Source organism: Numida meleagris, chromosome 10 (genome assembly GCF_002078875.1).
Source record: "Numida meleagris isolate 19003 breed g44 Domestic line chromosome 10, NumMel1.0, whole genome shotgun sequence".
NCBI lineage: Eukaryota > Metazoa > Chordata > Aves > Galliformes > Numididae > Numida > Numida meleagris.
In genome coordinates, this window is record NC_034418.1 from 9,363,664 (window position 1) to 9,379,804 (window position 16,141).

At 38.5% G+C, this 16,141-nt stretch overlaps 3 protein-coding genes across 5 annotated transcripts in view; 1 reads left to right on the forward strand and 2 right to left on the reverse strand.

Annotated features, from left to right (window-relative positions):
• DPY19L3 (dpy-19 like 3 (C. elegans)) overlaps positions 1–5,875 on the forward strand; it is a 30,434-nt gene extending 24,559 nt beyond the window's left edge. For 2 of the 3 annotated variants that reach the window (XM_021408287.1, XM_021408286.1), the window contains 3 exons: positions 728–860; positions 1,636–1,794; positions 2,404–5,875. In XM_021408287.1, the coding sequence (XP_021263962.1) occupies positions 728–860; positions 1,636–1,794; positions 2,404–2,565 (454 nt within the window). In that variant the 3' untranslated portion in view covers positions 2,566–5,875. Of the gene's footprint in view, positions 1–727; positions 861–1,635; positions 1,795–2,403 lie in introns of those variants that run through there. The other variant, XR_002442108.1, reaches the window with a different exon arrangement.
• LOC110404524 (cadherin-11-like) lies at positions 6,017–12,148 on the reverse strand. Its single transcript, XM_021408891.1, has 3 exons — positions 12,112–12,148; positions 11,282–11,478; positions 6,017–9,309 (listed from the first exon to the last, which is right to left on the reverse strand). Exons 1-3 carry the CDS (start codon positions 12,146–12,148, stop codon positions 8,896–8,898), a joined length of 648 nt encoding a protein of 215 aa, XP_021264566.1. The 3' UTR covers positions 6,017–8,895.
• LOC110404525 (neural-cadherin-like) overlaps positions 12,857–16,141 on the reverse strand; it is a 43,973-nt gene continuing 40,688 nt past the window's right edge. Inside the window, exons 29-31 of the mRNA XM_021408892.1 lie at positions 15,685–15,949; positions 14,921–15,101; positions 12,857–13,938 (exon numbers count right to left, since the gene is read on the reverse strand). Coding sequence (XP_021264567.1) covers positions 13,656–13,938; positions 14,921–15,101; positions 15,685–15,949 — 729 coding nt within the window. The 3' untranslated portion in view covers positions 12,857–13,655. The remainder of the gene's footprint in view (positions 13,939–14,920; positions 15,102–15,684; positions 15,950–16,141) is intronic.

The following is a 16,141-nucleotide window of genomic DNA, read 5'->3' on the forward strand; positions in this document are numbered from 1 at the left end:
CGTGTGCGTATGTGAATTTTAGGCATCTGTTCACATTCCCTCAATTTAATTTTACTTGGTTTAATGTATACTTCTTTCTGCTGTTTTAATCTTTTGATAGAACATCCCTTAGTTATGTGCCCACTGAGTGATGGAAACCAGCTGAGCAGTTGGCACGCAGTTGGTTTTCAGATGAGATCACAAAATCAATGATAGTATTTCTGTCTGGTATCTTCCTCCATGTTGCGTCCCCCCCAGCAACATCCATGCTTTTTGCAACAGGGGAGGCTTCTTTCATAATTCCTCTCCCACAGTTGCCCAAATAGGAAGATGAGTACATCTGACACAATACAATTTTCATTCGAAATGAATACTAGACAGTAATGAATTTTTGCATTCAAGTAATCTGTTTTATGTAGAAAAACTTATATCAGATACAAAATGTAAGTGACAGTAAGTTTCCTCAAGTATTTAAACAGTTAGGATATGGAAATGTACAGATATTGAATGTCTGTATGAACCCATGAAATCTATGGAATATGGAAGTACCCTTTCAGGAGTACATCATTAAAGGGAATATTGGAATTTAAGGCCTCATATTTGTAAAAAAAATAGTTGCTTGAACAGTTTGCTCCTTGAATAGTGGAGAGACAAATATTTTTTCCAGTCTTTTTTGTGTCTAATCTGTAACAAGTGATGCAAAAATGCCCCCACAGAGACGTCCTCAGACTTATCAATATTTGTTTAGGTCAAATACTCCAAACACAGCAGTGTTTGCTGGAAGCATGCAGCTATTAGCAGGAGTCAAACTGTGCACTGGACGGACATTAACTAATCATCCCCATTATGAGGATAAGCATCTGAGAGAGAGAACAAAACAGGTAAGAGTATTTCAAACTTAAGCTAATGCTTATCCATATCACTGGCTCCATTCAGGAAAACTCATACGATCTCTAATGGCATACTGCAAGCGACATCGTGTGCTTTACTTATTGCTCTAATTTATTGTCAAGTACAGTTCCTGGGCTTAATCTCATTTGCAAAACTCATAGTGCTTTGGGCATCTGCTAAGTCACTTCTGGCAGCTGGTGTATGTCTGAATAACTGAACTAGATGCTCAGGCTCATTCTGAGTGAACTGCATTGGGTGTTGTTGGTATTAATTGATCCTGCTGCCCAGCTGGGCAGTTAAACCCACATAGAGCACTTCTTTATTTGCTTGATAATCCCTTCAGTTCCTGGACATAATATTTTATATAGAAACTACCATGAGAAGCTATACAAAGATGGAAAAATTGTTTGAAACTATTATTTCCTATAATTTAGGCATTCTGAAAGATTTACAGGCATCTACCAGAGCCTTTCTGAAAACAGTAGCAATATATTTCAGTTTTTTAGTCAGCAGTGGTACTATTATCATAGCATCCATAATGTAAATATGAATATAATATAAGAAACTGTGAGGGGCAAATGAATAACTGTGGGTTTGGGTTTGTTGTGGGTGTGTTGGTTTTTTTGGTTTTTTTTAATTCCTTATTCAGATCACATGGATTATCAATCTCATTTCTTCCTCTGGTTCAAGATAATGGAATGATGAAAGAGCATACAAATACACCATCATGCGTGTATCTTACCACTTAATTTTCTTCTTTTATAGATTTATCAGATCTATGCCAAGAGATCTCCTGAAGATGTTTACAGAATACTGCGATCGTTCAGCACAGACTACGTGATCCTAGAAGACAGCATTTGCTATGAAAGAAGACACAGCAGAGGCTGTCGGTTGCGTGACCTACTAGATATAGCGAATGGTCATGTAAGTATCACATAGAAGACTTACAAAGAAAATCCACTTTGCTTAGCTTCTTGTTGAAGTTCTGTTAAGATTTGGAGTAGCTTGGACCATTTCCACTTCATCATGAGTGTGAAAAATAAAATCTGATGGAGCCTTTGGACATGTTCAAAATTGCCATATTGAACCCTCCTTGCTTTTTACCAGTATTTGATGAAATTCAGCCTGCACAAAATAAGCAATACCTTCCTGCTGAGCTTCAGGTTAGCAATACGCAAACAGTGCTCCCTTTCACAAGGTAAATCATTTCATAGCTTTGGTTCCCTCAGGAAAAGTAGACAGTTGTATTACTCCATTGTGTTAGGGGAATTTTCAAGCTTTTCTAGAACTGACATGGAACCACAGCAGACCACGTTACCCAAAGCAGGTATTTACCACCGACAAATTAACCTTTTATCCATAGTAGAGACAATGGTACAGTAAATCTTACTTTCTCTTGTTCAACAGAGAGTTTCTTAACAACTCTGTCCAGTCTGACCCTCTGAACGTGTCAAAGTTTTTTTTAGTTTCTTGTTATTTCTTGCAACTGAATTGGCTAAAGATATTTCACAAATCTGTTCAATTTCCTTACAGATCATGGATGGTTTGGGAGAGAATGAACCTGATCTGAAGCCTTCGTTGTATCCTCGCTTCTGTGAGGAAATTAAAAAAAATCTGCCTTCTTATACTATACACTTCACTAGAGTGTTTCAAAACAAAACGTTCCATGTTTACAAACTTGCTAAGCATAAATAACATTTCCAACAATGGCTTCAAGTTCAGTACTCTAATGCTAGGACCCACATTAAAAAATGCAGAAATTTACAAACATTTTACGTTTGTAAGACATTTTACATTGACGGTTTCTTGCTTAATTACTGCAATTCTTTTTTTATTTGTTTGGGTTTTTTTAAGACAGTTTTAGTTTTGATAATCTTTTTGATGTTGCCAAAATTTTCATAGATTCATAAATAAATGATAGCTGGGACCATTTTGATTATAAAATTTGACCTGCTGAATACATAGGATTTAACTGTTTTCCAGTTGTAACCAATTTAAAGACACACAAAATGAGCAGCGTGCATGACCACTGCAGCCTATGCAGTTCTGCTCAGTGTTGTGCATTTTTACTACCAAGTGACAGAAATACAACAAAAGCAGGTCATGCTCTTCTATACTGAGTATGTGTTATCTATGTGAATCTTTGAAATACTATAAAAAGAAAAAAAAGGTTTAATCTTACAATCTGATCTGACAGGTCTTGTATGCTCTTTCAGTGCCTCTCTTTTGAATTCATTGGGAATGTATGTGGATATGAGTTTCCAAGTTTGTGAGTGTGATTGCAGAAATCATTGTCCTGCATTTTTAGCGAGACAGAAACATACTGTTTTATCATGTTCAGCATTTAATGATGGAGTGTCATGTATTTCTGATGAAAATTAAGGTTGGAGCATGCTTGATACATGTTGCATGTATCCCTGTAAAATATCCTTCTAGAATGCTCAGGACAAACAAAAAACAAATTTCTCAGCTTGGACTCTTGTATTATTTTCTGTATTTGCTCTCTGAACTGCAGGGGACCTATTTTCCCCCCCACATGAATTTCAGAAGTAGGGTACCCAACTTGAACAGTGCCAAGTTCACAGAAAAAAAAAAAAAAATTAACCCCTAAAATTGACAGGAACTTTTAGGTATTAGAGCTTTGCCTTACTTCATTCCAGATGCAGAGCTTTTAGTTTTGTCACAGAAATCACCGTACCCATGCCCTCTAGGCTAAGAAACAGACTATGGTTACTTAAAATACATTTGGAAGATGAAATGAAGGCAGTCCTCAATCCTGAGATTTTGTGATTTGTTTGTAGCCTTTGTCTTTTTACCAGGCTAGAACTTTGTGGATTGTATTGACTTTTTAAATGCTATGTAGATGATGTGTTACTTTTACTGTGTTTTAGCACTGCTTTGGTTTTATATTGAAATTAGAGATTAAGTCTAATTGGAAGTCTAACAGTACTCTCCAACTTTAATTAGATATCCACTAGGGTCATTTATTTCTTACAAAAAACAGAATTGTAATAATCAAGTGCCTCTAGGCCAATGTTGAATTAACATTTGAACACCTATAAGAGTGTTTGTGGCCTGTGCAAATAATTCTGTTATAATAATTACCATTGCAATTAATTTCTAATGATGGGAAACTTAAAGTGCTACTGATAGCAAACTCCACACTTAATTTAATCAATATGTGTAATGAGATTAGCTTTCACAACTGAGTTGTGTTCCAATTCCAAATGATTTAAATGTTTTCCCTTTTCAGTGGTACGAAGGTAAATTACTGCAGAGATGGAGATAGTTCTGTCACATGCTCAAACAATTTTATATTCAGTAAATACTCATTAAACAATGTTCAACATCTCTCTGTACTTCCATGCTAACACAAAAAGAAAGCGTACTTTAATCAGACTGTATTTAAATCAAACATTGACAGTGGCTAGGTTGTTAAACTGAGCAACTGAAACTCCTGAATAATTTCTGTTCTATATCCCTTAATGAGGTTGGAGACCACTGCAGTTTAACATAATACAATAATAAAACATTTTAATCAGTATTAAAACTTTAATTAGGCCTGTAATGATGCATGCCTGTTCTTGCTGAAAGCATGGGTCAGTGAATTCCTCAATGAGTGCCTTACAGTAATTGAAAACAAGCACATGTAAGGTAAAGTATATCCAGACTGAACTGTCTTATTTTAAAAAAGGGGTTGGATCTTTCTTTAAAGGTGCAGTAACTTCTCATTGAAGTGAGAGATTTGAAGTTCCTGTGGTACCCCAAGATTTTAACAATTTATTTGCTGGTAACAGCTGAGACTAGGAAGTCCAGACGGTAACAATAAGTATTTTTAAATAGACTCTTTTTCTTCAAAAGCGCATCCTCTAATTTTGCCAAAGGAGAAATTTAACCTTTTTGTAGAAACTACAAAGTGATTTTATTTTTAAAAAAATATAAAAAACAAAAGTGAGGCACGAAAACCATGGTTCTCCTGATGCAGAACTAACGCAGTAACACAACTTCTGCTCCTAACACAAACATCCCCCCAAAGGAGCACACAAGAATTTGAAACATTAGATAGATACAAAGTATTTTTTCAGCTTTTGCATTTAGCAGCCATTAAGGCCAGGGTAGTTTGTGACACTTTTAAATAACTCCAACAGTTTCTGTACCTGAAACATGTAAGATGGAAGCGCACACTTAAATAACCCCATAGTAAAGCAGTTAGAAGGCTAATCTTACAACAGCAAAATAGAAAGTGCCAAGGAACAAAAGCACCTACCAGTTCCAAGGAGAGGCACGCTCATCAGCACAGCCCTCAGAGGCAACAAGCAGCTGCTTTCCTGGTCGACTTTAAAGGCTTGCCAGCAGCAAGGCATGCTGGGGAGGCTGCTGGCCAAGGCATTGGGCTGGGGCACCCTGGTACAAAGGGCTACATTTTGTGTTCCTGGAGGTTGGGCATAAGTACTGAAGACCTCCAGGAGGTGTGTTTGTCTGGCTATGATTTCCTCTACTTCCCGAGTACTTACTATGAAATATATTTACTGCATTAAAATGTGCAATTTTTTTGTTCTGTAATAACTTTATCTGTTCCTGAACCACATTATCCTGATGCACCTTATTTCCAAGTGGCTGTTGCGGCATCATTGTTTCACTGTATTAAATACGATGCACACCCAAGAACAACCCTCTTCACAATGCACTCACAAAATTCTTACAAAAAGTGGCTATGTGAATGACACCATCATGATTTCTTGTCTGTGTTACCTATTGTCAGGAAGGACCGTTAAGCTGTGCACTGTCAGTGGAATGGTAAGCGTTGAATGACCTATTTTAGATCACAGAGACAAAGCGTTATCGTGTAGCCGGAATGTTTTTAGGGGAGAAAAGCCCTTGAGGTCTGTAAGTATATTTTTGTTTTGTGTTTCAAAGTTCTGTTGGTGAGATCTAACATACAGTTATTTTATATGTTGTTGTAAAGGGATGTGTGTACTAAATAAATTGTGTAATTTGAAAATCAGATATTTTGGTTTTTATGGTGGGATGGACTAAGAAAGTTGCAGTTAAGGAATCTGCTTTATTTCAGTTTGTATTGAGGGAAGAAAATAATTTTTCAGCAGTTTTTACTTTTCTCAGGCATCTTCACACGTACAGTAGTGCTCTTTGAGTTTTTTGAGAGTTTTGTCACCAATGTTAATTAAGTACAATTAATTTAACTGGTAGAATGTAATCGTGACACGTTGTGCTTGTGTAGATAGGATTCCCTGTTCCAGAGAACCAGGTTTCTCAAAACGTCTTCATTCATCAACAGCTCTCAGTAGGAAGTTGCACACTATTCAAGTCCCCAGGAAATGGTTGTGGCTTTTTTTTTTTTGTCATTTCTGTAAGTAAGAAATTGCTCGGCTTGCTCGTCCTAACCCTGCTTCTTTTACAGCCATGATTTTTCTTCTAAAGCATGCTAGCCAGCAGGTCAGACCTAAGGGCAATCAGCTTTCATATGGCTTGGCTACATGTTACATACTTGGAATGTTATGTTAAAAGGGGAAAAACATGAAGATTAATGCAGTTGGCAGGCAGACAGATTAAATACTAATATCCACATGATTATTTAAATTTCAGACCTTTACAAATATTTTATACTTAATAAAATGTTCTTAGTACATGTTAAATTCTGTGAAGAATGTGGAAGAAGATTAATAACAGTACCAGATTACTGCAAATCCAACTACCTAGGGACCCAGTGATGTTTATTTAAATTTTTTCTCCCTCCCCTCCCCACTCATCGCAAAGCTTCCTGGTGGCAGGCCAGCTGTCCCTGTTCTAGAGAGACATCATAAGGGTTTTTGTAGAGGAGCTGCAATTCTTGTGTCTTGAATATATGGAACAAGTGCTTTCAAAAACTGCACTGTAATGACAAGAGCAATGTGAAAATTAAGACATAAATTTTAATTGAACTAATTAGTAATCCCTAGAAAGAGGAAAAGAAGGCCTTCAATGGAGCATGACAGCTGCAAATGAGAAGGCGCTGAGATTCTATCTACACAAGTTCATGTAGCATTTTTAGATGTTTTTTCTGACCTTTTTGTTTTATTCTGTAAAAACCTTTGTCAAACTGTAGTTCCAAACAGAGAAACTCTGAGGGTTTGTTTATTTCTTTGTTTACAAATCAGTACCATAGCTGGAATTGGGAAAGGAGTAGTAGAGCAGTGACTTCAGCTTGGTTTCCAAACTACCTCTTAGGGAATGGAAATGAGACTTCTCAACCTGAGCAACTCTACAGCTGTGACTGAGCAACCCAGCTGCCTGCATGGCTCAAAGTGACCAAGCTACAAAGTTCTGGTCTGGCTTGCTTCTACTCTCAATGACCATTTAAGTACTTTACAGATGTCTTAGAGCTTCAACAGGACTGAGCTCTATCACAATACCCTGTAATCAGATTATTCGGGCACTTTCCTGGGAAGGTGAGCATGTTTATAATTTTTCTGAGAAGCTCAGGGACTTGAATGTGCTGTTCACTGCATTTTGTTGCAAACCTCAACTTGGCATTCATGTGAGAATGAATTAAGATAACTGGATAGAGAGGAAGAGGAAGGAAAACGATGTGTTTTGAGACATACTGGATTTGGTGCCATTTGTCCTGCCTAACGCACCTGACAATCTGTTGCCCATCTGCCTTTTGTACAGGTCCACGTCCTGTCCACATGGTGAACGTTGGGCTCAGAGCGACAGGGCACACTGCGTTACCTGTGTCTCAGCTGCTAAATCCCAGCCTGAGGGTTGAGTGCAGAATGAGGCCTGTAGGGAGCACAACATGAGTAATTCATGCATGTAAAGTCAACGATTTTCTTCTTAGAATAGTTGCAAAAAGTTCTTGTTTCTGAGAATAGTACTGGCCTGTGGCCCCAACCAGCTTGCAGCAGTCTGTATGGAAAACTCAGCTGTAACATCTGAGTGTGTACCCAGACCTTGAGTCCATACATCAGCTAGCAGCATCAGCTGCTTCCCTCAGCTCCTCCTCAGCCAGAACAGGGTGCACAAATGTGTCTGTGGAAGTGGTTGAACAAAGCTGAGAGAGGAATAACTCAATAGAAGTCCAAACTTTAGTCAACCTTAAACATATGCAAGGAGGAGACATCATATTCAGAAGGCTTATTTATTATTTATATGGTGCTTTAGATATGCATGACACTTCACAGGCAAATAAAAAGACACTGCTTGCCCCAAGGAGCTTACAAGCTAAATTAAATTAAAAGCAAGCAAAATGACAGTATATCCATAGCTATGGCAAGAACACAAGGTGTGCAGACACAATTAGTGCTGTTTGAGGAAGGGATAGGTTGTTTTGGTTTTTTTTCCATAGTTTCCATTTACTTCATTTTTCATTCACTGTTTGTGACTGCTCTGGTAATGATGTTGAGAGTCTGACATACCTGACTTGTGACCATTACAAGATAAATTAACCAATGTTTCCTCACAGGTGAATATATCAGGAAAACGATAATACCATAACTTATGTGCCCTCTGTGAATCAAAATTACCAGGCATGGGTAAAAATAGCCTTTACCTTTTCCAGAAGAAAATGCCATGTTATCCAAAACATGTAACCATTAGTTGAAAAGTGTGTCAGCAAATACATGCAAGAACAAGATTCTGCATGAACATTTATCATTTGAAAATGTGCAAATTAATCTAGCCTATAAAACAAAAATAAAAGCTAGACCTCCCTAAACAAGCTACTGATGCAACTGTAAGCAAAACCATTTTAATTTCTTCATTTTAAGTACCCCATTGTTCTATGCTTTCTTTCCTTTAGTTTTTATCCCCAAAAGTAAATGTTCAGACTGTCCCAAGATAAGCTCCTACTATTAAGTATTTTAAGTGCAAATTGTTGCCCATTAGTGGGAAAGTTGTTTCAAAAATAAAAAATAAAAGAAGGAGGAAGGGCAATGGTGCATAATCCTTGAAAGTAAGTAGCAAGAGCATGAAAAACTGTCCTTCACAGTCCCTTCCAAACACTGTGAAAATAGTACAGCTGGTAATCTACTGGTCTTCTGCATCTGTATGTGAGTAGAGTTCACTTAATTTCTCAAACTTTGGTCCCCACTCTTTAATGTCGTCATACACTATACCCTCATCTGGTTCAGAGGAGCTCAGGGTACTGAGACCGCTAGCGACCGAGCCTTCTCCTTCGGTGTGAAACACCTGCAGTGAGTCGTGGGGAACAGCCTGGGGACTGTGGTCAGCATCTCGAACAACATCTGACAAGTACTGACCAAGGGCTCTGCTTGTAAAAGAGGCTCGCATAGTCACTGATGTTTTGGTCTGCTCCTGCATGCTTGGAGATGCAGCATTAAAGAAGCAGTTCTGTTCTGTTGTTTTTACTTTCTTCTTGTAGAGGGAATAGGCTGGGCTGGTTTGAATAGACACCTGCAGTTCTGCCATGTTGTATGCATCCTGGAGTGAGAAACCATTCATATTACATTAACATTCTCTAGCGGTCCCAACTTTTCATGTTCTAGTGGACAGAAAGAAGAAACAATCCCGAGGCAGTCTGTTTCAGGTGAACTCTACATGGAGGAGTGGCTTGTTCAGCTAACTCTGCCATCTACAATGAGCATGAGAAAGCCAAAAACCACTGACCAGGTGAGAATGGCTGAGGAACACCTGCGCAGCCTGCACTGCTACACTAGGTTCAAAATCAAGTCTGACTCTTTACTAGAAGCCAAATAAGAATGACGGAAATGTCCCAATTTCTGTTCTCAAACTCAGATCTGTGTTTGTTTTCATCCTTGAACACACTGAAGATTGCAATCAAGTTGAGAAAGGATAGTTCACAAGTAGCTATTTCAAGTTCAAACATCTAGTGTGATTTCTGTTAAAAGTTTTATCCATGTGGAGTAAGTGCTAGTGATCTTAATAGGAAATGGCATGATTGTAAAAGCCAAAGGGCTACCTATGACCCCAAAAAAGTTTCCCTTCTCCTCGTGAAGAAGCAGTTAATGCCACCTGATAGTTTTGCTGCAGTTCCTGAAGTGCAACTTCTTGTCACTAAAGCTACCAGTACACATTAGTTGCATTAATGGATCAAAAGCTTTATGCTAGCTGAAAGCCTTGTCCTACAGTAGCCTTCACCTTTCTACAGTCCAAAAGTTGTATCTCTGAACATATTTACAAGCAAAAGAAGGATGCTAACAGGCTGCATGAGACAAAGCATTAGAGAAAACGATTCTTCATATTGCTCATCTGAAGAGTAGCCATCAGTAACAGAGCTGATTTGAAGATTCCACTTACTCTCCTACACTGAAATGTGCACAGCGTTCTTACAAGAGATATTCCTAGCTAATCTTGGCAACACTTTGCTGAATTTCAGTCAGGGACAGAACAGCTTCAGAAAAACCCATCTGCAATCAAGAAGCCATGTAATGGCAAGACTAGGCTTTGGGACAGGGCTGTAACAGAACAGCTGCTGACTTCCACTCATCCAGAGAATGGATACTGTTCATGAGGGACACTAAGACCTATAGAGCACATCCTATCTTGGGCATATTCTCAGTAAGTGTAAGCTACTATACAATCTCATTGACTATTCAAATACGATGGAGAGTATAAAACCTGCAGAGGCTTTACTCAAAACAACATGTCTTCATAACGAAGTAATAACCTCAGATTAAGATCATTAGCTCATTAGTTTATTTGATTTCACTGCTTAAAACAAGCAGTGTATTTTAAGCACTCTCCAAAAGTAATTATACAAGACATGTGGTAACTATAGATTTCTTCAATCTATAGACCTTCTGAGTGCAAAATTGCAAAACACTGTATAAGTTAATCTTATGCATACAGCTTTCTCTGTATCACATGGAAAAATGTCCCTGTTTTTCCACAACTGCCCCCATGTATTTTAAGGCTTACCTGAAACAAATGTAGTTCCTGAATTTCTTAACAAGTAAAGTCTGTGTCACTGAGAGATCTTTGAGAAGACAAGTACAGCATTTGGAATAGCAGACAAAATGCTGTCTCCATTCTCCGAGAAGAGACAGTCAATAAAGAACAGTTCACATAAGGCTCTTTCAAGCCCTTGGTACTACAGCAGGACTTACCAGAGAACCACAGCACCTCCCAAGCCATGAAATCAGACACCAGCTGATAGCTCTGTACTGCTAATCTCACGCTACCAGAACTTTAAAGATGCACACAGGATCACTTGCTTTGAGGCAAATTAAAAATTGACAGGCACTTATCTACTTAAAAATCATGAACCCCTGCATACAAACCTTTGCAAATAACTGATCTATCAATTGCATTAATGAAACAGCAGATCAAAGGCTAAGGTCCTCAGCTATAAAGGAAAAGCATAATAGACATTTTCATTAGCATGGTGAGCCCCAGTCCCCTTTTAACAGTAATGTAATACAGTGATCCTTACTTGGTCTTGTTCCCCACCCCCTTCTTCACTGTAGTTGAGGATATTTTCTCTGATGTCCTCCAGATCATCATGATGTGCAGCTGCATGGTGAACTCCTCCGACCAGACCTTTGTGACGCTTCCAGCGAGCCCACAAGAAGACAGCACTGAACAGAACTGTGTAAATGCACAGGAGCAAAAAACAGAATTCAGAATATAGTCACACTGCAGTACTTCTGTATAAGACATCAGCCACTCTACATGAGGACTGCAGTACTGGTGTACAATCAGAAGCAGTAGGGCTGTAGTTTTGTATTTCTCAACAAATGTTTGATTTTTGCACTCTTCAATGTAGTTACAAGTGAACATGAAAGACAGAAGAAAAGGCCTTTAGAGAGTATTTTTAAAAATGCCTTTAAAGTACAGCTTTGAAGAGCATCCCTCACTGAAGAACTGAATGCCACAAATGGTGTTCAGAGACCTATTTACTGCACTGAGTTAAACATTTTAAGAGAAAATGTACAAAGGGGCAGCACATAACAATGAGCTGAAAGTCACAGATACAATTAGGCAGAAATGAAGCTCAAGAAGACAAGACAAAAGAAGAAATGATTTTTACACATACTAATAGGAAAAAAGACATATTTTGCCTTAACATCTATCAATTTAAACATTTCTCACATTGGCAGCTGGAAAACTTCAATGCAAGATACTGAACGTTGTATAAATAGAAATTTGTGTATTAGTGTGCTACCAACTCTGTAAAAATAGATAAAAGCTCATAGTAAGACCTTAAACCATTGGTACCACAAACTAACACAGCAATGAATTAAACAAACCAGAATATCCTACAGAGTGTCTTCCGCAGAGTGCAGTTCTGTAACGGCATCTACACGAGCTCTGAACAGAAACCAGGGCACACTGAGGCCCATTCCCCGCACTGCTGTGTGCCTGTACTCTTCAAGCTGAATCAGTGCATTTGAGATGTTTTTCCCCTGGGATTCCCAGAAATATAACACGTTCTTTCACACATTTTCGGCAGTTGTTATTTAGCTGAGCTGATGTTGAGATACTCAAGAAGGCTTTTCATGTTCTACATCTCTCCTATTTGTGATACAGAAGCAAGGTGAAGCCACCCCAGTGTTGCTTTACTAGCAAAATGGTTCCAAATTTGAATTTCAGAGATGTATTCGGATGTCAGAAAAGTAGCTTTTCTAATCTACTGGAAATTTACAAATGTGTAACAAAATGGCACTTACAAGTCCCTTTATAATGCACTACCACTTTCTGGAAGGTATATAACAGAAAGGGCACTTGAAATCTTGAGAAAAGTGACTTTATTAAAATTTCTCCTAACAAAAGTTGCAGATATGTGATAGTACCACAGTTAACCACATCTTTCACAACAACACACACGACTTGGTTAAAAACAACTGTTCCTGGTGTGTAATTTAGCCCTGAAAGATCAGTAGGATTACTATATAAAAACTGTCATGGATTTCTCAGTCAGGTTCATTCAAGCACAGGTAGCAACACAAAGTCACAATAAAACTGTTCTGTCACAGAAAAAAAAAAAAAAAAAAAAAAAAAACCTCCTTTAGTATAATGATCTCAAAGACAAGTAACTGAGATTCTAAATGCTGTGAAACCAGTTAAATTTCCACATTATTTGCTGTTCATATTTGCATGGCAAACATAGCAGACTTGAGGAAAGAGGTGGTACTTCCTGTAGCTACAGATAAATTCAAAATAGCTCTCAATAAACTTTCATATTCTCACTACAACTTCTGAACTAAATGAAAATTGTAAAACCTATGAGTAAAATCCTGTGTCCTTACTCGGGCAAACTTTCATGAAACGTAAATAAGAAGGACTAGCAGATGTGAACCTTCCTCCGTAGTGAGATCCTTTGGCTTTTCTTTCTGAGACCAAATACCGAAGCACAGAAATGGTTCTAGAAGCAAAAAGCAGCTGTGAGTTGTGTCACAACTGGATAAGATGCAGGAGATTGCTCTTTTCAACCAAGTTCATTCCTATCACACCGCATATTTCTCCTGGACTGAAAAATGTTTCATGATCAGTAGTATTTCAAACAATGCGTGTTTGGTAGCATTTTTTCCTCTTTCTGTTCAATTGCATTTGCTTCTGGTTACGCATCTGAACAGTTCCTTTACAATAACGTGAAAATGTGCAGAAAATAAAACTGCAAAGATTTTCCATAGCTATCAAATGTTGATTCACTTAGCAATATATGTACATGGGGATGAGAAATGAGTTTGCTGATGGAGCTGAGACCATGGCAAAGTCGTCAAGGCAGAGTCAAGTTGCCATTAGAAAACTTTTGTTCAGCATGAGGATGAGATGATGACTGTTTAGGACAAGATGGATAAACGAGATCACCAGAGGTAATACAGTAAGTAGTTGCCATAACTACCTAACAGTGCCAAAAAGCAAATGCAGATGGCAAACATGGAACTAAAGGTCAGGCCTGTATCCTTGTGAAAGATTGCCAACGTGATTTCACAGTTGCGTCCAGTGTAGCCATCAGGGCAGTGGCACTGGAACCTGGTTGGTGACTGCGAGATGCAGGTACCATAGTTACAGGGCCGTTTCGCGCATGCAGTGAGGACACACTGTCTACCACTGGCATTCTCCACAATCATGTGTCCCGGCGGGCAACTGAAAAGATGAAAGCAAAACAAAACCATTAAGCTTTGAGAAAAGTAGATATGAAAGAAATCACTTAATACTTTTGAACAGTCTTTGAGGACTCTGTATAATTGCTGAAGAAACTGCTAGAAGTTACTTGTATTAGAGTAACTACAGGACTGTAGTCTTCTCTAGAGCAGTCATACAAGAGCGAGCTCCACAACTTTAAGCCCTTCTGTCTGGGGCTTTCAGAACTCAGGTAGTTGTACTGCCTTCTGCAAGATTACCCATCTTACAAAAAGCTGTATTAGGGCCACAGTATGCAGTTCTCTTTCAGCAGGAAAAGCTATGCTATGTTCTTTGTGTTTGTATCCGTGAATTTCCAGAGGAAAAAAAAGGCTTCTAGAAAACTCCCTTTGTGTGGCCAGTGCCAGTCAGCAATGCTTAAAGCGTATATTTTCACAGCATAGCTAACTTGAATTATAACTGGAGTGGTTTTCCTAAACTCAGCCCCAGCTACACAAAACTCTTAGCTGAATGATGTGGTGCTTTTAATTCAACTTGAGAGGCCTGTAAGGGAACAAAGGTCACAGCTTAAAAGGTGTAAGAGTCATGTACGAGCAAAAGAAAGCACATCTACAACTGCACATCACAAGCCTCAAGAGAGATAGCCATGCTAGATTGAGTGGACCGCAATACTAACATACCCTATTTCACTTATCAGGGTTTTGAAACATTTTGCACTTTTTGCTATTCTCTAAACATTTTTCAGTTAAGACAGGCAGCCAAAATCATTGCAGAATCAGTGAAGACACTGATTTACACCAGCTAATAGCAGCACCTAAAAGGATAGCGTTCTCTAAGTAACCTGACGTCTATGCAGCATCCAGCTCTTCAGTGTTTCACCATAGTTCAGCCAATTTTATGAGTAGCAGTCTTCAAGCTGCACGCTTCTCCAGCAACCACCCTTTCCTACCTGAATCTTGAGGTTGCTTTCATTTCCATTAATTACCTGCATTCATGCATCATCCACAAATCAATACAAATAAATTCCTGGTTACAAGGGTTATTCCTACACGCCTCTGAAGAACAGCCTTCTGTGACGCCTCGGGCACTTAATACTGACACCAGCTCCTTTGTGTGAGTGTCCAGTGGGATCCTGTAGTTATTAAATCTGACATCCTTCATACATCCTGAGGCAAGACACAAAGAGACTGTTTTAAAGGCCATTCAGCAAGAATGATTCGAAGCAGCTGTAAGCTTTGGCATAATTTATGTTTAGCAAAGGACCCAGCCTACCAAAGCTTAAATCTAGGACTGAGTTTACCTAAGCTTTCTTAGTACTGTCCTCTATTTTCTGACAGAATTTGTCAAAGTTTTGATCAAGATTCCCAGTGTCTTCTACAAAACCCAACTGCTGCTGCAGACCTTTGTGTTTTCAAAAGAGAAGTCCAAATACTGTGGTAATTTTGCTACATTTTTCAATGTTGCAGTATACCTTGTGTTTGGATCTCAGTTACAAATGCTCTATATACAGTCATGGGAGGAGGTTACCATCTTTGTCTGAAATCTCGTAGCTAGCAGTATGCGCACATCTTTCCCTGCTGTAGCTTTTCCTAGTCAGAAGTTTATTTGTCCCTCTTGCAAATTGTCACACAAAAAATCCACTTAGTATGGGCTCTACATAAATAGGAAAGTCCTCTCTCAGTATGCCAATGTGGTACCAATAAACCTTCATTTTCTTATTCCAAACATCATAGGTTGTTAATTCCTTACCTTGAAAACTCTTGTTGAGATCAAATGGGTAGGTGCTTCCAAGGACCAAGCTGCTGGGGTCAATCACAATCTCTTTGTACACTCCTGCTGCTTTCAGAATTTCTCTCTTCCCACCTCCTTCATGAAGGCGAAGAGTAAATTCATTGTCATTTCTGTCCAGTGTGATGTGATGCCACTCACCATTATCAATGTTGTAGGATGGAAGGCTTACAGAATAGTCTCCATCACCCAGATTATATGAGACCGCTAAGAATCCCTGAACAACCTGTGGATAATTAACAAACCAGTAGGACAGAAAAGAAAAATCATCACCGGAGATGATAATGATCTGTAACTGTCACATTACTTGAACTAAAACATGTACATAGTCATCAATCTTAAATATGTATTTCTTTAAATTTAGGGAACATTTACCCTGCACATACTGAGATGACTGCATTATAATGTAAAGTTACTT